Source organism: Coloeus monedula (assembly GCF_965178545.1).
Source record: "Coloeus monedula genome assembly, chromosome: 1".
Taxonomy (NCBI): Eukaryota; Metazoa; Chordata; class Aves; order Passeriformes; family Corvidae; genus Coloeus; species Coloeus monedula.
The window spans coordinates 86254985-86280424 of NC_138781.1; the positions used below are offsets into that span (position 1 = coordinate 86254985).

At 38.0% G+C, this 25440-nt stretch overlaps 1 protein-coding gene across 1 annotated transcript in view; it reads left to right on the plus strand.

The window, feature by feature from the left end:
* The window catches only part of SEMA5A (semaphorin 5A), a gene marked incomplete at both ends in the record, with an annotated part of 312885 nt that overhangs the window by 102531 nt on the left and 184914 nt on the right, over positions 1-25440 (plus strand). Inside the window, 1 exon segment of the mRNA XM_082293006.1 lies at positions 15135-15234. Coding sequence (XP_082149132.1) covers positions 15135-15234 — 100 coding nt within the window.

The following is a 25440-nucleotide window of genomic DNA, read 5'->3' on the forward strand; positions in this document are numbered from 1 at the left end:
AATGAATCCTGCAATAGGGGTTGGCAGGTTTCAACCAGCCATCATGCTGATATCCATATTCTTCCTCTGATATTTGCTGACTTCATGAATGCCTATAGGAAAATGCTCTCTGTATTTATTGATTTATTAGTGCTGCTAGACCAACATCGAGTTGAGAAATCAATTTGTAACAGTTAAAATCCCTTTGAGTGCTGCATTAATGCCCTACTCTGTAAAGTCATCTAACAGTATTAGATCCACCAGGGCTAAATACTGTGTGGGATGCTGAACATCAACCAAGGCTGAGTGCTATTGAGTGGTAGGTACTTTAAAGCTTGTAAACTCAGTACTAACTTTACAGAGATATCAACACTTTTGTTTTATTTATGACTGATCAAAGCCTTTTTTTTTTTTTTTTTTTTTTTTTTTTTTGTAGTTTCTGGTATGCCAAAGTAGCAATGTACTTATTTGATTTGTCTTCCTTTGAGAGGTATGGTAGATGGAGTATAAACTATTAAATAAAACTAATGGGGTGAGAGTCTGGTGTAGTGTATGGATGAACAGCTGCAAAAAAACCTAATAAAAAGACAAAACAGTCCCCAGGAGTTGTCACTGTGAAACATGGAAGAGGAGTATATCTCCTGAAAGAGCTTACTTTCTTTCCCACTGCCCATCAAAAATTGCTCATGTAGGTGATGATTCTGTCAAGCTACCTTGTATAGAGATGCATATAACTATTTCTAGCACTGATTTTTCCAGCTAAATAGTTTTTAGTTGAAGACTGTGATATATCTTCTGATAGTAAATGGCAAGAATTTCAAGTGGAGAACTTTTACTCAAGTACTTTGTTTGTGGTGGAAGAGGAAAAAGAAGATGCAGTAGCAGGAGATGCACACACTTTGAAAGGATTTTTGACATGATCTAAAAGCTTTCATTTTATGTCTCTCATACACAGTGTTAATAACCATGTTGCAATTTGTTTATCTGCATAATTAATATTAGGACTGCATAATGCACCTTTTTTCTCTCCCTGAATCTATAAATATGAAAGTCTGCTATAGATCAGAAAATGTTGCCACTTCTAAAATTTCTTGTCATAGAGCTTCCTTAAACTAGAATAAGGCACTTTGTGTCTTCCTTGGAAGCTGGAAGTTTCCTTTTCTCATAAATTAAAGTTGTTAGGAACTATCACAGAAAACAGATTTATATAATTTATATATATTTATTTATATAAAATAGACCTGCAAGTATTGGAGGGATTGACAGGATCAGCCCAGGAGTCTGCAGTTCAGTGTTTCATGTGGTGAAACTAACTGATGGTGCATGATCCCTTTATGACATTCCTTTCTCTCTCTCTCTAAGGAGGAGACTGCCTCTAGATGTGCAAAAATGTGCTAATCTCTTAAAATGCAGGCTTAATAAAAAGGTTAAAAAAACCCAAAATCTGTCTGCATATGTTATATGCACGTACTAAGAATTCATCAGCTATACTAACTAATTCCAGTAGTTGGAGTCAAGGGGTTATAAATCAAGTGTAACTTAGAACTGGGTGAATGGAAAGAAGGTGCAGGTACAGAATGGATACACAGAGCTCAGTGTGAGATCCTTGATCTTTATACATGTTTCCATATGTTTACAATATGAAAAGAAAGAAATTATGCTTGAAATAGCATGAGTTAAGAGAGAAAAAGGGTTTAAATAAGCTACTCATTAAAAATAGTCTTACAATTTTGTTTCTATTAAATTTTATTTTATTTGGATATACTTTTGTTTGCATGTAGATATGAAATGTTAGCTCTGTAAGTGTATTAGGGATTACTGATGGTCTGCTTCTTGGAAAAAACCATTCCCTTATTATAGTAAAGGAATTATACTGTAGTGTTTAACCTAAACAGTTAGAAAAGGCTGTAAAAACCACATTTGCTCTGTGAGACACAATGATGCTTTATAAAGGTTGAACTCTTCTTAAGAAAAAAACCCCAAAGCAAAACAATTGACTGGTGTAACATTTGTCTAAATATTTCCAGCATTTCATAGTCCACCTGCTCTACAGAGCCTTCATGGTACAGAAGAGCCTCTACATGGTACTACAGAGCCTCTGTGTGGACCTGACATTTTATTAGATTAAAAAAAAAGAACAATACCAAAAATGAAAACAATCAACAAAAAGAATAAAAGCAGTTACAGTGGCAGCTTGTTTCCCCAGACACACACATTTGCTGAACTTGAAACACCAGACCTGTCAAAACTCAGGTGAAGACTCGTTCTGTAGACAGACCCCATCCTTGAGGTAGAACTGAAGAGGCTGTCACAACTGCTCAGCAGTGTGTGGGTGAGCTGGAAAAAAAAATTGACCCAAATCCAGTTTCAGCTGTGAAATTTTAAGTGTTGACTGTCCTGCAGTTTACCTGCATAAAGTTGCTTTTCTATCAGAAGTAAAGTGCAGTTGTGAACTTGACTTAATTGGTACTGAGAGAACAGCAGAGAACATTTGCTCTGGGGCAAGTCTCATTCTTCTAGGCTCCCATAAAATAATCAGAATTTAAAGTTATGCTGTCTCAACAAAAACCCATCAATTTACATAATTTTAGAAGCTATATTTAGCGATAATTTAAATACATACTGGGCTGTAACAAAGTTATCTGTTGAATAAACATGCTTAAAAATAGCATGTCTCAATCCATAGAAGAAATGAATTTAAACCCTTCATTTCAGCTTGAGGTTAACCAGAAAAAAAAAAAGTAGCACAGTTATTTTTGATTCCTTGGTTAGAGAATCCTAAGAAATATATTATCTTAACCTTATTGTCTGACCACCACAGAATTCCCTTACTTGATGTTTGTCTAAGTAATACAGACTCAGTGCATCGCTCTGCTCATTTTGTCCTGTGGTTTGTGTACGGAGTGCATGCACTTAACATATGCCAAGAGGAAATAATATGTGGGCTGAATGAAGAAGAATAAATGGCATATGAACTTGTTTTTGTTTGTACTCTTCTCTTTCCCCTAATCTTGTTGCAAGTTTTCTTGTAAACTCAATAGTAGTCTACTATGCTGTTTAGTTTTTACTTCTTTTCCCTTCTTTTTCCAGTTTTTCATAAATATATTTCAAAGACCTCCTGCCAGAAAGTGCAGTGGGATTAAGGTGTATTGCTTTCCATTCCCTATCATCTTTTGGGTTTTTCCTTAAATGAAGATGATTCATCAGTGAAGAAATGTTGATTGCTAGATACTGCAACTTTGGTTTGTCTAGATGATAGGGCTACGAGATTGATTGTGCTACCTTGCCAAGAACCAGCCCCTCTTAAGGAGAAAAATAATTCCTTGACCAGTTCCACTTGTTTTTTTTTTTTAATTGAGTCATGTTTGTCTTTACCTTTGTATAGGAGATTAAGCTCCTGCTATGGAATGGCAACCTTCAACTCTTTACTGTTAATGAAGAAAATATCTTTAGAGATTGAAGGTTACTATCCCCCTGTATTTCCCTAAATCACCCCCTGTCATTGGTGTCCAGTCCCATAAAAATGAGGAAGTGGCAGGGGCTGAATTCTCTAAGGAAAGGACTTGCATACCAGCTACTTTTTTCTTTCACCCTGAAAGTGATCATGTTTTTAAGCAAGCATCAATTTACAATTGTTTTAGCATCCCAGTCAAGTTCTGGACCTTCATTTAATGCTAATAATTTTCGTAATTTTTGATAAGATAAAATTATCAGTGGCTACAATGGCTAGTGAGCTGTGCAAACATGTCCTATGATCCTTTCCATGGCTGATTTGTTCCTTATTGCCCTAATGTGGCTGTTTAGAGCATGTGCAGTTCTCTGGTTGTTAACAAAGCAGCAAAATGAGTGAGAGGCTCTTGCTGCATTCTACTAGCTCTACAAAGTGGGCAGATGGAATTAAAATCTGGGGTTTTGGTACTTTTTGTTTTTTTTCTTCTTCTTCAAAAGAGCTGCATTTTTTGCTGAAAGGTTGTAAATCATCCAAACTGGGATATGTTAAAGAAACAGATCAGCAATCAAGAAATAGAGTTCATAAACAGATGAAGTTCTGTCATGTTTTTTTTGTGTGTGCTTAAAGCAAGAGGGAGCACAATATTGCTCTGACTTTTTTCTATTTTATTTTTTTTCCCACCAGATAGAATTTCATTTTTTTTTCATAAGAAAAGACTGGAGAAAAGGGGGCTCAGGTGTGACCTTATCGTGCTCTACAACTGCCTGAAAGGAAGCTGTAGCCAGATGTGGGCTGATCTCTTCTCCCAAGTAACAAGTGGTGGGACAAGAGGAAATGGCCTCAAGTTGTGTCAGGGAAGGCTTATACTGGATATTAGGAAAAACTTCTTCATTGAAAGCATTGTTGAGTGTTGAGCCAGGTTGCCTAGGGAAGTGGTGGAGTAGCCATCCCTGGATGTATTTGAGACACATGGAGACATGGCACCCTGGGGAGCTGGTTTAGTGGTGACCTTGGCAGTGCTGGGTTAACAGTTGCTTGATGTCTTAGTGATATTTTCCAACCCAAACCATTCTCTAATTCTAAGTATCCTAGACTACTAGTTCAGAAAAGATGTCAACAACTGCAGTTACTGGCCATCTGATCCTGGACAACTTTGTTTTCATACTTGGTAGTGACACAGTTACTGGAAATACTCATTCCAGTGGTCTTCCCTTCCAGATCATGTGCAGTGTTTATGGGGCCTGTGTTGCAGTCACTTGATGGCACCTGCTGCCCTTACTACCTGTCACTGAATGTCACCTTCTGCTGCCTTCTCACTTTGGCTGAGAGATTGGGGAAACCCTGGCCCATCCTTGGGCCTTGCTTGGAGCTCTAAAATTTCCAGGAAATCTTAAGAGGTGGGGAAGAAAAACATTAGTTAATTTTTTTTTTCTTCTTAGTTTCTTAAATAACCTTACCAAGACATTTTCTGTTTATTGCATAGATTGGGTGGAAATAGAGAACCATAGCCAGTGCTTCTTCAAAGTGGGTTTTTTTTTTCACATGCTTTCTTCCCTGTCTTCCTTCTGTGGCAGTGTTTGCCTGCTGTTGACAAGACTGTTGGACAGTGGGTAGCAGCTGATTTTGTGCAGCTGAGCATGGTAGATGTTATGTGACAATTCGTCATATTCAGGTTGGACCAAACTTTAACTTGTCGTAAGCTTGTCTTTCTATTTCCAGTGCTCACTTCAGATTTTGTTTTGGTGGATTTATCACTCTTTTGTACCATTTCTGAGAATTAGGAGGTGACCATGTTACAACCAGCTCTACAGTAAATCAACTAAAGTAGTTGTTAATAGTGACAAAACCCTGGAGTTTAACAGTGCCTTTTAGAACAAAAGTAAGTTCTACAAAGAGAAGTGTTGATAGTAGTGTTGTGGTTCTTCCTTTTCTTTTTCTTGCTTGTTGCTTTCTTTTTTTTTTTTGGCTTTGGGGCATCTTTTTGTTTTTGTGGTAGGGGAATGGAGGGGGTGGGGAGTATATTCCTCTTTGATCTCCTGGCTCCAAACTCTTGCAAAGATTAGTGTCGGGCTTTGCTCTCCACACCCTTTGTGTTACAATATGTCTTATTTTGTTGAGTTTTGTGTTTTTTCATGAAATATCATCAGACATGAAAATATTTTATGAACCCATAAAATTGGGCAGAATTGGTAGGATCGACAAATTTTATTTTGCTGAAACAATGTAAATAAAAAAGTTTAGTATGTTCATATGCCAACATAAGTAAGGATGCATTATTGCAAGATGGTCAATTCTAGAAAAAAGTCTTGCTAATTGAAGCATAGATATTTTCAACAAAAATACCAGGGCATAACTGTCTGTGGGCAGTTGGCTTTATGTTTCTGCTCCCTACAATGCATGTATTAAAATTGAGCAGATTTCTTTACAAAACTCTGTCTTGAGACTAAATACTGATTTCCCATAACCATACGACATGATTTCCTTCAAAATGAATTCTTTGGCTGGCTGCCGAAGCCAGCACGTAAGTGTTAAAATGTGAAAGATTAAACCCCTCTGAAGAGAGTGCATGACTAAGGATGTCAAATGTTTTTCGTGGTCGGTCTGTCCCTCTGTCACATTCAGGAAGATTCGCAGCAGCAGCACAGGGACCACAGCTGGTAACTGTAAGGAGTAGCTGCTCTCCCTGGGAAGGGCATTAAGGCTCTGTGCTGGATGAAGTGTGAAGTCAGTGGTTTTTGACTCTGCTGGTAGCACTGAAACCACTTTTATCTAGGTGGGGGTTCAGTCTTTTTTCCCTTACACTTTCTTATATTTGTATGCAATATGTGTGTTTGAACAATGAAGCATAAACAATTCCAAACTCTTGTTCAGAAAAATAAGAAATAAGTAGGCATTGCAGCAGATGTTCCTGTCTCTTCCCTGAGGGCACAGACAGTCAGAACCCAAATTCCCTTTAATTATCCCAGTAATAGACATATGCACACACATAAGAATGCAGCAATATGTACTTCTAGCTGGGGGAGCTCTGGCAAGGCAAAGAAAACAGGAATGCAGGCTAGATTTTAGACCTTGAAGGTTAGAGTGGATTGTAAAAACAGGTGAGGGACCCAGGGCAGGGCAACTGCTGTGACTGCTTCTACCCTGCCTAGAGAGCAGTAGACAGGTGGCTGGGGCAGCCACTTTGTGCCTACTGAGAGAACCAATGAAAGATGGGAGTAGCTGGGCAGAAGGAAGTAAGTTTACCATAGTCTTAAGAAAGAAATTCAGGTTTTCACAGTTAAAGTCAAGAAACATGAACTGTAGGAAGTATGCTTCATTTTCTCTTTTCTCCATTAATAATAAATTACTTACAGCCCTGCCTCATTACCTCCAAAATTGTTCTGAAGCTGTAATAGCTGTTCATAAAACGAATGTGCAGTAAACAGGTGGTGAACTTTCTGGAAAATATCAAGAGGTTTATGGTCTTGGGATTTGTTTTATTATAAATGATTTAAAGTGGAGGGGAGCGTGAGATGCTAGCAGAGCTTCTAGATAACGCTAAATATAGATATTTAATTCTTGGCTTCTGCAGTTCTCCTTGTATGGAAAAGCAAGCTTCAGGACTGTATTAACTTTTATTGGTTAGTAGAAGGAAGGCAGGTGACTTGTTTATGTGATCTAGAGACCTCCAGAATACTGCATCTTGAAAGGCATCTGTAGTTTTGAGGTTGCTTTGTCTTTTTGTTGGTTCTTTTTCCTTTTTTTCTTTTTTCCTTCCCCCTTCCCTATAAGCAAAGATGAGCTCTGAACTGCAGATGGAGATCTGACATGTTTTCATGTTTCCAAAGGAGAACCAAATGTAATGTGGTAAGACTTAAAAGTGGAATCTTTTAGTTTGTGGTTGCTGATTTAATCATTCTGGGCAACTTTGTAACTTCATCTTTTCCTTTATAGAGGATTGGATTGCATTAAATAACTCTGCCTAAACAAAATTTTTATTTTTTTTCCCTGGCGGGAAGATGAGATGTTTTGTTTTCTTATATCTTCCTGGATGCCTATTTTGGAAACTGTAGAGTTCCTACTGTCTAATCACTAATTGTGATTATAGACATATAGACATTCTGTGTCACTAATAGACACAGAATGTCTATATTTTTCAATGAATTACTCAGATTAAAACATATTCATAATTTCTATGAGAAATATTTTTAATTTTCAATTTTATTAAAAATAAGGGATTGACTAAACATATAAGCATATTTTCTCATGTCCCAGTTATGATGTCTACATACTCTGTACACAGCCCTGGTATAAATGAGTTCTGTATTGCAAGTGCAATGTCTTTTTCATTAAAGTGCAATACTGAGTACTGTAACAGCTCCATCTGTCATAATCCTTTCATTTTACAGAAAAGCATAAAACGGTGTCAGGGGATGCTGTTTTCTTGTTGTTGAGCTAGTGCTCTTGTCCTCATATGTTGTGTTCAGCCTGCTTCTGGTGTACTCCATTTAGATTGTTGAAGCCTTCTGGTAGCACAGACCATTAGATCTGTTTACATCCATGGCCCTCCTTAGGCCTGACATATGGATGTTTGTACCTTATCCATGAAAAAGTGGACATGCCAACTATGTTCTAGTAACAGGTGGACCAGGAGTTTTGCTGGAGCATTGAGCTAGGATTGTCTTTTCACTTTTTACTTCTAGAAAACATTTGTCTCTTTCTGTGAGGTTTAAATGTTAGAGATTTGCTTTTTCCATGTTTGTTTATTTGGCTAAGGTTCTCAATGCAGTAGTCTGTCCTTCTTGTGTATGAAAAATTACAGAAAAAGCACCTTCCTGGTGCCTTTTAATTCATCCTGGTGGTGTATATATGTGCCTGGTACTTTATGCCATGTTAATTGGGTATTTTCATGCTTCTTCTATGTAACTTCAACTCTGGAACCAAAATGAAGTGCTGGTCCTGCCTTTAGGCTCTACTATTGTAGGATGCATTAATAATTGTTTTGTCTGCCCCTGCAATGCATACTAAAGGAAGACAGCATAGCAGCCATGTAAAAAGAGTTAATGAATACCCAGAGTGTTGACCCAGGGCTGTAATTGTATCTGGTGTGCCTGGCTTTGCATCCCATAGCACCTCTGGATGTACAACCTAGGCAAGGGGCACTCTACAGAATCTCCCTGCGGGATTTTCTCCAGTCCTCTTGTGGAATAAATCTCCCCAGCATGGGCAAGCCAGTCACCGTGGGGATGCAGTTCTGCAATGAGCATAAGCAGACTGCATAAGCAGTCAAGGTCGTAAAGCTCAGGAGGTATATGGTCCTGGAAGCAGATCTACCAACATAACACTGCCTATAGAAAGCATATGTCTGCAATGAAAGCTTTTGGAAAAGCAGCCTGTAATGGGCAGGCCTTCTCTGCTTTGCAGTGAGCTGCTGTCTTCCAAGTGCTTGGCTTCTACCATGGGCCTTATGGAAGAAGAGCAGGACAGATGTTTGTGCTTAGATTTAGAAATGAGTATAGTTGGCATATTGGTTTTGCTGGAGTATTGTAACCCCTAGAATGAATCTTTTCTGTAAGAGATACCAAAAAAATATTTGCTGTGTTAATTATTGTTGTTAGATGAGGGGTTTTTTTTGTTTGTTTATGATTTCTTGGTCATATCTTTGATTTTCTTTCTCAAAAGAAAAAGAAATTTTAATGATTTTATGGTTGATGCGTCCAACAGGAATAAACCCATTGGGAAAAGTCTGCTCTGGCCTGTTTAGCAACAGAGCTGAGCTAAGGCTAGCATAGTAATTTGGTTCAAAGTAAGTAAAAATAAAGCATGACTTTACAAGTATGTAAAGACTTTATGAGTAGATAAAGAATAACGTGCGTTTGCATGGGTTTACACACTTTGTACCAGTAACAGAACCACCATAGCTGTAGTGGAGCTTCACAGCAGCCTGAGGAGTGCACAAAGTAGTTTGTTCAGGTGCAGTGTAGGTTTCTTTCCACTACAATGACAACCACTCAAGTTGTGATGCCTAATCTAGAAGTTTGTTTGCAGCTGTGTTTTCAGAAGCTCACCTGAGGGAAAAAAACACCTGTATATGATATCTTATATTGTCAATTACATGTTTGTAAGTATAGCTGGTTTCTACCCAGTATTTACTTTTTTTTTTTAAACTTATTGATCAAAATTATTTAAAACATGGAGTCATTGCACAGAAATGCTGAGCAACACATGCCTTGAATAAGTTCTAGAAAAATAAGTTATACTTTTGACAAACTAGGCTTCAGCCCCTTTCTGATAAGAAGGGGTGTGAATTTTGATTGGTTTCAGAAGTAATACAGCTGTTCTTTTGCTGAACTTTCTCGAGGGAGTCCTCTTTTTTGTTGGAACCTGTGGAATAGTGTTTGCATGTATTTCCTTTCTTCACTTGAGCTGTGGTGCCTTTTTTCCTTTCATCTGCAGTGAGTCAATGACTTACCAGCAAGGGTGTGTTTAGTACATTTCTGTGAGGAGAGAATACAGTGTAAAAGACGTAAGAGAGACTGGTGATTGGAAGTGTAAGAAAAAAGTGTAGACAAAAGTGAATCATAAAAAATTCTGCAACAGGCTCTGTCATACCATTTTTCTTGCCTATTTTCCCAACATGGAGCAACGCTTGTTATCCTGAAGTGGTTCGGAGTGAATTTATTATTCACAGATATATTTATAATATAATGGAATTTTAAAACGAGAACTTAACAGTCATGCTGAATTGATACCAATGATGTGCAGAAATGGCTGAAGAAAATCTTGTTTTTCTCAAGTCTTGTTTTAAGATAGAGACTGTGGAGTCTTGACGTTACAGCAGAGCATTTTCAAGTGCTCCTAACTGTGTCCTTCAAGCACAAATGTTGCAAATAAATCCCCAGACAGGACACACTGAACAGGTGGATCTCCTCTTGCCAGCCCTGACACCTTGCTTAATAGATTTCCTCTGGGGTTAATGGGGCTGTCACCAGGGCACCGGGGGTGATGTAACGGAGTCAGTGTGGCATATCCCTAGGGAGACTTCTGACATGTCTTGCTGCCTTTGAAGAGGATCGTAGTGTAACTTGAGTATCACGGGAAGAGATCTAATTTAGGCTAAAATTATTATACTGCTTCAGGAAGATGGGATTATTGTATCATCCTTAGATTAGATACGTTTAATTATAAAATAACTTCAGCATGCAGAAATATATTCTAATTTTCTTCTGATAAGATTAGTGAATTTGTCGTACTGATGCCACCCAGAGACTTCTGTTAATATTGCAAATCTGCTAGTTTTCAGCTGTGGTGGTGTTGTTGTTGTTGCTGTTACTGTGGTGGTATGGTTGTTGTGGTATTATTATTATTATTGCTATTGTTGTTATTTTGCTAACAGTTTCTTCAAGAAGGTGCTACTGTGCATATAGTTAACTTTGTGTTCACTATTTTCAAAAAGGACACCATGGCATGAGGTGTCACATACATACACCATAAACACTACTGAAATTTTTAATATCTATGCTAATTTTTAAATGAAATCAGGAGGTCTTTATTGTCTTTTGACTTTGTTATTTGCCAAGTTGTATTATTATTAAAGATCACTTCTGAATTTGGTTCTAAACATACCACTCTATTCCTTGTAAGTAATTTCTCAATTTATTTTACTGTTTACTGTAGCTCTACTTTGAAGTGCTGAATAATGAAACTTAGGTTAGAGAGAACTTTGCAATTTCTTTTGCAAAGAACTGTAGAGCTCAACCCTTGGCAAGTCCTTGGACAATGTAAACCAAACAAGCCATGGCCTGTTGGGCAGATACTAAATTTAAAGTAAAACAGAGACAGATTTCTGCTCTTTCAGGATTTTTTTTTTATATGAGTATCTAATGTCCTTCTGCCCAGCTTTGATAGTTACCCTCCTTTGTCTTTAAACCTCTTGAGGAGACTTCCTTGACCTTTCCTTGGAGCTGAGTGGAATTTGGTGTGTTTGCTTTGCTGTAGATTTATGAACCACGACAAACTTTGTTTTATATTAAATCTAAGCTATTAACCCTCACCTCCAAAACCTGAACCCCCCAGGAAAACCCATAACATGTGATTCCCAGCGTGTGAAAGAGAGCTGTAGCTTTCTCAGATTTTTTTTCAATGTCTGTCTTTTAGTTCCATGAGAAAGTGTTTCTTTTTGGAATGCTTTTGAGTTACAAGGCCTGAAGTTTTCAGTCCTATAATAGCAATATATTTCTTTTTGTTTGTTGCTGCTAAGGTTAAGTATGTCTTGAATTACCTAAAGGACCTGGTGTGTGTTGGTGATCAGCAGTTGTCATGACTGCATCTGTGCCGTGATAGTTTTCCCTGGGCAGCTTTAAGTCCTAGACCAATTTCTGCAGAATGGCAAACATGCCTATGTAGCTTTAAAGGAAAAACAAATCCAGGCTGAAGGTGTGTTTCAATAAGTGTTTTCAGTGTCAGGTGTAAGAAGAGAGAAGTCAATAAAGGGCGTGGTGTTTTTACTGTAATTCACATGAAGTGAAGGCAGAGGAAAGGGAGGGGAATGCCAGGAAACGGAGGATTAGGATTGGAAAGGGTAGGGATGTTGTTGTTTGTCACCTGTGACCAACAATGCAATCAGGTTATGTGTTGGCAGGGCAGCTTAACTGCCTTACACGTTTATTTATTTATTGTGCTGTTGTAGTACACAAAATGTACAGCTATGTTGTTGTGGAAAGCTTGTCATGTTGCATCTGCATGAAAACCATTAATAAATTGAAATTATTGCTTCTTACTACTTTACCCTTACAGTTTAATTGCAAGAAAAATAATTTATAGGCCTTTAATAGCTAATTATGAATTTTTGTCTCTAAGGAGATAAGTCATAGCAAAATTAAAAAGTCTTGTTTCACCAATGGGTTTTGAGCTAGATTTCAATATTTTGGTGAAAAGAAGTTTAATTATTCTGTTAATTAGTTACATAAGCTTTTATTTTTGCAGTGTACTTGGGGTTTGATTTTTTTTTTTTGTAGGCACTGTTTTTTTGTTCATTTTCCCTTACGGAAGTATCATGAAGTTGTAGCTTTATCTCATAAATGCCTATTTCTGTGTGACACATGCTGCCACAGTGACACACAAGAGAGAGTTTCAGAGTGTTTTCTGAAAAAAAAGAGCTCTAGCAGCCATTTGCTCTTCCTGACCTTATTCCCTCAAGCAAGAACACTGCTTAATGCAACAAAGACAGGATAAAATAATTTATATTTTGGAGGGGAATCGGATTTCAGAGATTTCTTAGCAAGTCCTCATTCTTTTTCTCTAGCCTGGGCTTGCTTTGCCCTGCCTGTCCCCTGCTCCCTTGCTCCAAACCAGGAAGTGGTCTTAATCACCTGCTTGCTGTACCTTGAAGCTTTTTTGTGTCTTGCTGAGACAGCAGGACAAGTGGAAGAGAATTGAGCCTTTGAATCTCAGTCTTCCCTGTAGTCTTCTGGCACTGCAATACTTCTGTGCACTGAACTGTCCCTGGCCTCCCAGGCTGTGGGGAGCCACTCCTCTCCTCTTCTTTCAGAAGACCCTGGGTCTCACTTGTCCTTCCAATATGGAGCTGAGGTAATTCCATTCTCAGCTGCTTGTCTTGTCTCTCTTTCAGAGACTGATGTTTCGACAGTGGGTCTGGCTTTGTTTTTATTTTGTTTCTCTTTTTTGGTTTGGTTTTTTTAAATCTTCTTTCTCCAGTAAGTGAGATTCTTCATGATTTACCTCTGGATTTCCTCATCTTCATGTCCTACCTAATTTCTTAACTTTTTAGAACTTTGCAATTGGTTGTTTCATATTAAATGCTTGATTGAAAAGTTAAGGTTGCAAAATCAAGTACAAAAAGTTTAGGAAACACCTCTTTTATGCTTGCCTGTGTAGTCCTATATATATATTTAAATAAATATAGATAAGTAAGTATATATAAGGCTATACAGGCCTGTAATGTGTATGAGTGTTTTTCCTCCCTCACAATCCTGCTGGGTTCTCTGCACAGCATCTGCAGTAATAGCTGATGGTAGCTGTAATCACAGTTATCTAATATGTGGCCACATCCCCTTTCCCTCCCAGTGTTTGAATCCTGGTGTGAGCACCTATCCAATGCAGATGGAAATCAACAGTGAATTTAACTGCAAGTACTGCAGAACAAGTACAAACTGGCACTGCGAGCCTGAAATTGCCCAGATGCATACAGGCTGACATTAAAAATGCAGAAGTTACTTTCCTGACATCCAAGTGATTCTACTTCACAGTTCCATCTGTTTTTCCAAAGTATATGATGATACAGCTTCTGCACAGTGCATTTAATGGTTGTCTGCAATGGCTGAACACGTTTTGACACAGAATAACATTTTTCTCCTGGGCCCATGGATAGCTCTCTTGTGCTAAAACTTTAAATTAGGAACAAATCATCCTGAAACAGGCACCAGACATGGATTATTTCAAGTGAGACATTTGCAAAAGCAAAAAATATGCTCATGAGTGAAGAAGAGAGCTTGGAATGTATGTTGTTAACCTGAGCTGCAGCTGATGATACCAGTATCAAAAATTGCACTTCTGCAGCACCCTCAAGGGGATTGGTTTTGACTCCGTGTTCTAACTGGTCATGACCATGTGCTCGCCTTTGGTCTTTTAATTGACTGTTTCACATGTGTAGTCTTCAAACAGACAGTCCCACAGCCTGTTGTGCTGTACATACATAGCCCTCTTCACCTTTCACGTAAATTCCAGACCACTGCTTTGAGACTACATTAAAAAAAAAACAAAACAACTTCAATCAATGCCCTGAGAATTACAGAACTCTAGAGGATGAGGTTTTTGTACAACTGGTCTTTTTTTAGAGAGCCATTTCTATTGTTACAGCAATTTTATGTATTCTGTGTGTAATTTAAAAGAAGTAAAATTAAAAAAAAAAAAAAATCTTGCTCTGTTCCCAAAATACTGTGTTTATTTAGCCAAACTGTTGTGTGTCTAGTTAGTGACATGAATGAAAAAAAGATATACTAGTAATGGAAATATTTAAGGATTTGATTTGCAACTATTTATGTATATTTAAGTTTGAAAGTAGGAATAAGTTTGTATTCTGAATACAAGTAATGCCCCTTGCTGATTTTCAGCAACTCAAATGCTTGTCTGCACTCCTTAATGTAGCACTAAATTGGTCTGAGAAAGGGAGGTGAAAACAACAAGGTTCAATGAATGTCAAGCATTTTTCCTTTTTCATCCCTCATTTCTCAACCTTTTTATTGTGAAAATGAAGAAAAGTCAAATTTGCTTGTTTTTCTCATTGCTTTTTTACTTAATCAGATCCTTTTTTTAAAGAAAATAAATAACTAAATAGCTAACTAAAAAAACCCTCTAGTCTTCAACTGCTTTTGATGCGTGGAAATTTCATCTACCTTTGCTTGAGTATGTACCAGTGAATTGCAGTTATACTGTGGTGTTTTCTGCTTTACCCGAGGAGGAAAAACAATTCAGGACAAAATATGGATACTTGATTCAAGTGTGTATCAGGTGGCTGCCCTATATATTTTACAGGCCTGTATTATAAAATAAATGGCATGGTGGTGAAAGTCTCCTATGTTTCCTTAGAGGACCATAAGGAGAAAACTTGCAGACCCACACAAAATATCTGCAAATTTAATGGTTCACCTGATGTATTGCACCTATAACATTTATAGTAAAAGCTGTATTTCTTGATTGTTTTTAGAAATTGCCCCTTGGCTACACGTGTTCAAAGCAGAAGATGCTGTGGACTTCTCACAGCTAACATTTGACCCAGGACAAAAAGAGCTTATTGCTGGAGCAAGGTGAGAAATCTGTTTTCCTTTTTGTGTTGCACCAGGTTTTGTTCTTTGTTGATAAGCAATATTTAGCCAAATTCCAATATCAGTGTGCTCTTGTGTGACTCCCTTGCCTTCTAGCTCCATTAAAATGAATGTTATGTTTGTTTATTTCTCTTATCCCTGACCAGAGTTAAAAGATGGACTTCCTGTCTGGTCTCAAGGTTCATAACAGCTTACACTATTCTAATTTTTCAGAGGGCTGTCCTGGATACACAGTCCTTGGGTGCATACAGTAGAACAAGCAGGTGCCGGATGACAATGTGACAAAAGTTGCCATTGCATGAGGCGTAGGATGATCCCAAATTTGGCTACAGTATGGCTCTTTGTGTTGGGATGTTTCTAATAATTATTCACTACAACGCCAGGAGCGATCTGCTCAAGACTGCAGAATTAGTGGTAAAGTTGGTGATAGTCACTGTTTGCACAGCAGGAGAGCGCTCTGCAAGCTGTGATCAACAGTGACACTGTCGTAGATGTCAACATTGAAGCAGTGACAGTTCTTGAGTACTACTTTTTTTCTCTCAGCATATGAGGTTTAGTAAAACAACATGGCTGGCCAAAAAAAAAATTTAACCATCTAAATTTATTATTCACACCTGCCTTCTGAATGTATTTTACTTTTGAATTAACAAAGTTCTAGTCACTTCACTTATCTGTTAGGTTTAGCACTGGAATATATTTCTGTTTCCCAGTTTGCTCCTTAGCTGAAAATGAGATTCAAAATGCAGAGTCATAAAATGCACTGCAAGAAAACTTTTTTCCATGGGCCAGTGGAAGTTGCTTATCTACAGGGGAAAACTTTCTGAGTGTGGAAATAGGTATGTGTGTGTGTATATGTATTTTTATATCTTTGGGCCACATGAAGTGGTCTATTCTGTGTCCTCGTGTTGATTTTTCAATTCTGTAAGCTACCAAATGAAACAAGGTGTGAGGTTATCAACTGGTGCTACTCCATAAGGACTGTCACCATAAGTTGTCTGAGCCTCTCCCCAGACCCATGGAAATGTGTGTTGGATCAGTGCACTGTGTACAGATATCCCAATAGCTGTTCCAAAAAGAATATTTTTCCCTTTTTCCCTCCTTCCTCTCTTTTTTTATTTTTTTCCTCTCCATATTGTTAGTCTGGGGTTCAAATCTGAGCAGAAGTTAAGCTCATTTAAACTGGTGCTTTTGATGAAGCGTTTTGAATCACCGTGGGATAAGCTTTGTATGATTTTGTTGAATAAGCAGTGACCACAAGAAAATGTTAGCTGTTAAATCTGCTTTTTACAAAAGATCCCATTCATTAGAAGATTTCTTTTTACTATAAGTTTATGCTGCTTCAGGGCTTTATATCTCTTGTTCTGACTAAAATTGGAAAATTAAAAATATTCAGGGTTATTAAAATTACAACAGAAAATTTGTTTTACACAGTCCAGTATAGTTGTCTTGTTATTTCTTCATAGACGTTATTAGATTTTTCCCTTTCTTTGTTCTGCATTTCAATTCTAAATTTTAAACTTTCCAGTGTTGTTGTGTTTGGCCATGGAGATCTTACTTTAGAATAACTAAACTTTTCAGCAGATTTCTCTAATTGTATCTATAACTGATATCAATATATCCTTTTCACTACACAGCTTTCTGTTCTTTAAGCAGAAGTGCCATCTGAACAGAGCATTAAAATTACCATACTTGTGCTATGGCTTGTGGACAAAATTTTAGTACAAGTTTCTTGGAACATCTGCCTCACTGGATTCACATATTCAAAGAGCCATTTGAAGAATTAATTTTCTGTCCTAAGCAACAACTGTGCTCTCGTAAAGACAGTGAAGAGAATGCACTGTTAATTGGTTCTTCCTGTAGTATCTTTTGATACTTGGTTATTTCTCTTAGAATATTTCAATTTTTTTATTATTGTCTTCTTGTACTAACACTTCAGTACCAAAAAACTAATTAGCATGTGTTAGTCATGATTTCAGTAAGATCTGAACAGTGAAAAGTTCCCGTTCAGTTGTGAAAATTATCATTTGTAGCCTTCTAGCATGGATTTATCTTTGCTATCCAGTCACTGGTAGAGACAGAAAATGGGAAATGGGGCACACGACAAAGGTACAAATAAACTTATAATACTCTAATTACTCTTCTGTTACTCTGCTTATATTACACTGCCAAGAGAAGTACTCACATTATGATTTACTTGTCCAGCATCCACACAAAAACAGTGTACTGGGCTTGCATGGCAAGCCTCTGGTATGGAAGGGAGCTACTGGGGTGGCTTCTGTGAGAAGCTGCTGAGAGCTTCCCCCATGTTCAGCAGAGCCAATGCCAGCTGGCTCCAAGACAGATGTGCTCCTGGTCAAGGCTGAGCCTATCAGCAGCGGTGATGCCTCTGTGATAACATATTTAAGAAGGTAGAAAAGTTACTGAGCACAAATAGTTATGTCCACAGAAGAGAGGAGTGAAAAACTGAGAGAAACAGCCTTGCAGACACCAAGCTCAGTGGAGAAGAAAGGGGAGGAGATGCTCCAGGCTCCGGAGCTCAAATTCCCCTGCAGCCTGGGGTACAGACCATGGTGAAGCAGCTGTCCCCCTGCAGCCTGTGGAGATCCATGGGTATGCAGAGATCCACCTGCAGCCCATGGAGGAGACACACTGGAGCAGGGGGATGCCCAAAGGAGGCTGCGACCCTGTGGGGGAACCAGCAGTCTGTTCCCAAGGGACTGCACCCTGTGGAATGCATCCATTCTGGAGCAGTCTGTGAAGAGCTGTAGACTGTGGGAAGGATCCATGTTGGAAAAGGAGGACTGGAGGACAGTTTTTCATGGGAGGCGACCCCATGCTGGAACAGGGGAAGGACTGCTCTTCCTGAGGTGGAATAATGGCTGAAACAACATGTGATGAACTGACTATAACTCCCATTTTCCTGTCTCCCTGTGCCGCTGGCAGGGAGGGCGTAAAGAGCCAGGAATGAAGTTAAGCCTGGGAGGGAGGGAGGAATGGGGCTAAGGTGTTTTTAAGATTTCTTTTACTTCTCTTATCCTACTCTGATCTTGATTGGTAATAAATTTAGTTAATTTCTTTAAGTTGTTTCTATTTTGCCCGTGAAGGTAATCAATGAGTGATCTCTCCCTGTCCTTATGTCAATTCATGAACCTTTTGTTGTATTTTCTTTTCCTGCCCAGTTGAGGAGGGGAGGGATAGACCAGGTGAGTACCTGGTCTTCAACCAGGGTCAGCCCACCCCATCCTTGCACCTTCAGGATTCTGCTTTGGTAAGTTGGTGGTATTCTAAGCTAGAGTAATGATTTTCACTGCTGGGAGCTGTGTTCTGGCTCAGCTTCTGTTCATAATTGATTTTTTCCACCTCAATGGAGTTTAATGAAGTCTTCTTAAATTCCTCTGTCTTGGAAACCAAACCAAATACTATTGTGAAAGTTTGACACTATTGGAAATTTTTAAACCCCTTTTCCATTATTGATATTCACTGCAGGTGGCTCTTTTTCATTTTTGAAGTTCTACAGCCTCTAATGATATTTACAATTTGTCTTATTGAGAGTGGTAGCAAAGATCCCTCCTGGGATCCAGACTGCATTCCTGTTGGGAGTTGCCAATGTCATGCAGCTATGTGGAAAGACAGGTATGATCCTATGATGCCCCAAAAGGTGTCTCCTGGAGTGATAGAGAAATTTTGATTTCTTTGCACAAGATTCTTGGGAGACCTTAAATTTTGGTAGTGTGTATTATTCTGTTTATATATGCTTGAGCAAGGTTAACTGAAATTAGTTATAAACGTAAGGAAGGACTGCTAAAAGGCAGATGAGAATGAGGTTGGAATTGTAGTGCAGGATAACAAAGACTCTGCATGTGCACAGTGCCTGCCCACAAATCCATCAAAAACATCTAGGGAAGGTAGTAGCAGTGTAAATGGAACAGTAGTGTTGACAGAAAACTAAATAGTGTAAGTTGGCCACAGGTAATTTAGTCAAGAAACAATGAGTTCTGTCACATTTTGCTGAGGCAAAAAAAATAAGAACAGAAATAATTTTGATATAGAGATCTCTAAAGATATGCAAGGGACTTTATTCCATGGTATTTGCCATAGCAGGCAATAACTGGGAAGGTAATTACTTGTCCTACATTGCTAAGGTTTGTCTTGCTTGTCCAGTTTGGGAAATAAAGGGTCTTCTGATGTCCGTGGGCATTCTGTTGCTGTGCAGAAATAGGTTGTTTGTATCTGTTCCCCCTATCCCTAGCCCCAGCTTCCACAGGTTGTCTTCCCCTCCTTGTGAGAAGGTTATCACAATTTTTTTTTGTTCTGCAAAACATTCCAGGTATTGAGTTGGTTAAGCTGGAGTCTCGTAGCCTTGTTTCAATTTCCTTACACCATCAGGAGCAATCTGTGAATGGTACCACTCCACCACTAGTGTGTACCTTCACATTAATCATGCAATCCATGCTCCCATGAAACTGTATTTTAAAATTTGCCCCAGGCATTGTTCTTAATGTGGTATGTGACCTGGCAGATAAAAATAAATGAGTTCTATTGCAATCTGAAACCTTCTTGGGAATTCATTTGTTTTCTTAGAAAAAAGCCAACCCATATGGCAGGGCAGAATTTACTTTTATAATTAAGTGGCATCAGTGAAGGATTACTCTCAGGGCATCAGCTCCTCAGTAAGCTCAAGGAAATGAGAGACTGCTTGTTTATCTTATTCTGATAAATTCTAATAAAATATTTGAATATTTCATTTCTCTGTGTGTTACTTGGTGGACTGATTTAGCATGTAATAAAATACTGTAGTGGTTTCTGTATTTTGAAATACCAGTGAGCATAAAGATCCATGCATTTCTCCAAGAACAACCTTGCCTTCTTTGCTGTATGAAAGTGCTTTGCCATATGTTTCTTTGGAAAGGTCAGTTGAAGGGGGAGAAGACCAGAGAAGGGGAAGGATACAACAGTCCATGGATTGCCCAGGCAAATTGTGCATTGCCTTTTTTCCTCTTCATTTCCTGACAATGTACTTAACACGTAGGAGCTCTAGTTTTTATAAATCAAAAATTGCTAAAAGCGTTCCAGCCATTTTGGCAAAACAAGAGTTGACTAGAAGCAGGTCTCGAACCCAGTACCTTAGGGCAAGATTTTTTTTTCCTTTTTTTGTGACTTTTAATTTTATCTTTTTTCTTAGTGATTTTATTCAAACCATGCAAGAAGAATTATATCTATTTTTAAAGGGAAAATGATGTTATCTTCTTTTCCCAAGCCTCCTGTGCTTGAAATTTTGAACTGGTAGCAGCCTGGATTGAGTTCATTCCTAAGATGTGGAAAATTTTATTTTATTTTATTTTATTGTATTTTATTTTATTTTTTTAATTCAAGTTGGGCTAGCTCAGCTATACTTTTAAATGATATAGTTACTATCAGAAATAGGTCTCAATGCTATTCAACTTTCTTTTTAGTTGGCTAATATATATTTAGACATACCTTTTTTTGGTTTGTTTTTTTACATAGAGTATCCTATTAGTGGTGGCTTTCTCCTATATGTTCTCCTGCAAGTTAATTAAACCTGCTTTTTAGGATTATAACTTGCTTTGAGGTGGCTTATTGCCTCAGTCACTCCTTATCTCACTGATGAAGGACTGTAACAGTATGCCTTCTCACTTAATTAGATGTGTGTTTGGGAACGTTAATTTGAACCATTACCGCTACTTGCCATAATAACAGAAAGGCAAATTAAAGGATTCATTAACAGTGTCTTAAGGATCTCTAACAAAGAAATAAATAACTGTACAGGTTTGCTTCTTGCTGTTGTCTGCTCCCAGCAGGAGAATCTGAGAGCTTCTTGTTAATAATGAGATGCTCTGAGGGCTACATGTATATGTTAATATAAAGGTTCAGGGATTTGGTGCTGTGTTCTTTGAGCATCCATCTGGCTTTCACTGCTCATTTAACACTCGATTCAGGGTAATCAATGTCTGTCCTTCCACTGATTGGACTGGGCTAATCTAATCTAATGTATGGTTTAATGCTAAATCTATGAGAAATTATCATCTTACTGCTGCAGAAAGAGGTAGGTCTTTTTCCCCCTACTGCTTGTCTTTTCTACCTTGCTGGGAGGTTCCTGAATATTTTTAAAAGCTTCATACCTTTCCTGATCATGCCTGGTTCCACTCTGCACTTTTCTCATTCTTTGCACCAGTGCTGGTAATAGTCTGTTTGCAGAGTGACACTAGTCAGTTCACTAACTCCACAAAAGTCACTCCTTTCCTGTGCTGATTAAATGTCTTGGCATTTTAATTAGAGTAGCTGGCATGGTGCATCATCACAGGAGCCCTGGAGTTGACTCAGGGTAAGAACAAAAGAGAAACTATAGGGGTAAATGGAACTTTGGCAGAGAATGGTGCTATTTCAGTGTAAGCCAACTTTAGAAATTATATCAGAGGAGTGGTGTACTAAAGGTATCTGTATTTAATGAAGTCATGACTTAATGTATACACATTGCCTCTGAAACTTCCGTGCCTTGTAGGACTTACAGCACCCTTGTGGATTAACTGGAGAGGCTGCACTGCTCTTCTGGGAGGGCTGCTTGGATGCAGTAGGTGTGGAGGTCTCAGTCCTCATTCCAAGTGTAGAACCAGAAAATTTAACAGCGCAGGGTATTCATACTGTGCACCTGACTGTCTCCTCTTTGATGGGAGCAAAGTTGTGTTTTATGTAGGGAAATGCTGACTTCATGTTACATTGGTATGAATCCTGCTTCTGAATTTTCTATGTACATTTTCTATGTACATTTTCTACGTACATTTTCCCTCATTTCATTGAGGGAGAGGGCCCTCTTGGAAACAAACTGCTTTGCCAGAAGTCTACCAGGGCATGATCGCAGAGGGAAACTCAAGGCTAGCCTTGATAATTTGGGCCGTCAAGCTTAGATTCTCCTTCCTTTTAGTAGCTTTAGCACTAATGTGGCTCACTTACATAATATTTGAACCTTTTGTCTTTGCAGTTTATTTTCTTAATAAAAAGAAAGTTAATAAAGAAAATATCCAAACTTGGGATACTTTAGACTCTTTACTTTCTCCTCCTGACCTTTTTCCCACCCTCTGCTCCAACAATTCAAGCAAACTTTATGTGCCCAAGTTGATTACCATAGTAGGAGACCACAAAAAGTTTGAACTGTGTTAAAATTTCTGGTTTTAAGCCCATTTCCATTATCAGTGTTTTTTTGGAGGAGATGTAGCAGCTACATTTAAATTTAACTTCAAATTAATCTTGAAAAGAAACAGAAGATTAATATATTGAACAATGAAAGGTAACAAGACCACACAGAATTTGCATGGCTCTTAATTTGAGTAAATACTGTACAGTATATGTAATATCTGCCAAAATAGAAAAACTGGGGGCATGTACTTTGACATATGTAATGCAGGAATAAAAAAGTATTAAAGATTCAGTTAACCACAGTTATGAAATACAGGATTAACATTTTGGTTGAGCTGATATTTCAGGATAAAATCGTACCCAACGACAGCTTACTAAATAAATAGCTGAATAACCTCACAAACTCATCTGGACTAAAACATAATATTCAGAAATATCCTTGACCTGCATGCATCAGAGGCAGACAGGTGTCAAATATTGCAGGGCCATTGGCAGCTGGGGAGCTTGAGTGCTGTTTGTGAGAAGCCAAGGCCAACAGGGAAAATTTAATGGAAGTTTGAGATGACATGGCATGACTTCAGGAGCAGGGTGACCTCCAGAGCTGCAGGGGCCCCTGGTACATTTCTGCTTTTTCTGGAGAAGCCCATGGCAAGAAATATGTAGAAGTGATGCCTGGCTGTTGTTGAACAGCCGTGCAGGAGTGCTGTGTTCTGTGATCTCCAGCATTGCTGAGGCTGTATGAGGAGCCACCGGGAAGCAAAGTAAGATTTACTAATCCAGAGGAGAAAGCATCAGAGAAGGAAATCAGATTTTACAGGACCCTTGAGTGGATTAATTTAATTTTTAATGGCATTCTTTCCTAATTGACTCCCATAGTGTTTTTCTTACTCTGTTTGACAAGCTCATTGTCTCACTGGTCAGCTTATGATTGCGTGAATCTTTCCTTTGTCATTTTGAATGTTAATAAAACATGGTAGTCTTCATTCCTCAAGAAAACCTGTAATTTTAGAAATTATTTAAAACAATTTAAGAACAACAGAAATCACTTCTCCATAATTTTTAGGATGGATCAACATGACCTACTAGTCTGAAAATATTTATCTTTGTGCATATACTGTTTTCACATCTTTAGCATTTATCAGCAACCTCTCATTTCATTATTCTCATTTGCTGAGGCTTCCATTTCACTCAAAATGAAGATAATGTATTACTTCTGACCATTCTGCTTTTCGTTATTGTAATTTGACTGTTTTTGTAAATGGTTCAACTAGAACACTTGGATTAGGTTTCTTTCATTTCCGATGTATCATCCTTGGCTTTTTGAGATTTTTTTCCCCTATAGATTCATGATTTAATCAAATAAATTTTCTATATAATAGTTTTATTTATGTTGATTGTCTGCTTTTGTCCTATTCTTTTTTAAAAATTTTCTTTCCACTTGCTGACTTTACTATATTGCAAAATTAGAATTGGCTTTCACCCAGAACTTTGCCATCTTAATTGTGGAGTTGTGAAATTTTGCTCAACAGTTGACTCTTGTGGAGTTTATACTTTACATTTTCAGTCTTTTTTTTTTTTTCTCCCAGTGAATTGAATAAAATTTTCTTCTTTCATGTGAATTAGTTGCTTGAAAGAAGTGAACAGGAGGTAATCTTTTGCTAGTTTATTTCCAGGAGATTTGGCAGCGTGTCTGGTCATACCTTGAGTGTCTGAGTTTTCTGCAACCCCTATTTATTGATTTAGGCTTTCAATTGCAGATATGTGTGGAGGCTTAGGATGGGTTGTGGAGATTTTTTGCTATTTATGATATATATTTTGCCATCTTTTTAAAAAAGGCTTGATCTTGAATCCATGTTTTCCTGAACTGTGTGTGCCATCTTAATGTTCTAATTCATGTCCGTGTCTAATGCAAGAGTGTTTATTGTTGTTCTATTCAGCTTTTATAGCTTGCAGTTTCACAAAGAAAAGGGTAAAATGCTAGATTTAACAACCATAACTAACAAGATATACTTTTGAATCTTTGTGCATTTTCAATTGTTTTTGACTTGGACTTCTTCAGGGACATACGGAAGATTAGTTTTATACTTTTAGTTGTAGTCATACTGAATGTACTCACTGCAATAGATTGAAATATACTATTGTGAAGGAGGTGACTGGAGCATGCTTTTTGTGTGCTTTCATTCAGTTCCCACTGCTACTGGTGGAAGTCTTTACCCTTGGGTTTGAGCAGGCTCTTGACTAATGGGCTTTAGTTATAACAGCTGAGCTAGAAAAGTTGTTCAGTGCTGTGAATGTAAAGCAAATGCTTCCTGCCTGCTGGATCTCTGAAGGAGTAAAGGATGCTGCTTTATCTCAGTGTTAGTTGTGTTTTCTTCTCATTAAGCGTCCTTCTGTTTGCAGATTTATGTAACATATTTGCTTTCCTCATTCATTAAGCACCAAATGGAAACAAATTTGCCAATTACCGCCAGTGTCAAATCAGTTTAGTTCCAGCGTGCAAAGTTGTATTTGTCTTGCTTATTGGCACCATATTTGGAAAAGAAGCAGGGCTGTGTTTTAAGAGGTCGTATCTGTGCTTCAGAAATGTAATTTCATTTTTATTTCTCATCCTTTGTTGCCTTCAAAGCATAAATGCACTGGAATAAAGCTGAACAGAGGTTGAAAAATGGCAGTCCAGGGCATAATCACAATAACGCGTTGAAAAAATGTTGTCACCTGTCTCGTGAGGAGCATAATGGCTCTGCACTTGTCATGAAAATTGGCATTGACTTTTTCTTTGGACTGCCAGATTTATTAATACTACATTTGGTATGTGTTTTTCTACTGTCATGCTTTTTTCTTTTTCTTTTAGATTTTTTTCTCATATATATGCTTTCTGAACGAGTTCTCATATGCTAGTGGTGCATGCTGTAGAATGTTAAACTGTTGATTTTGTAAAGCTGAATGTAGTCCTGCAAGTTTTACTGAAGTGGACACATCTAGGTAGGAATGGCTCTGATTGCTCTCTGAGTGCTAGTTTGCCCCTTAGCCCAGCAT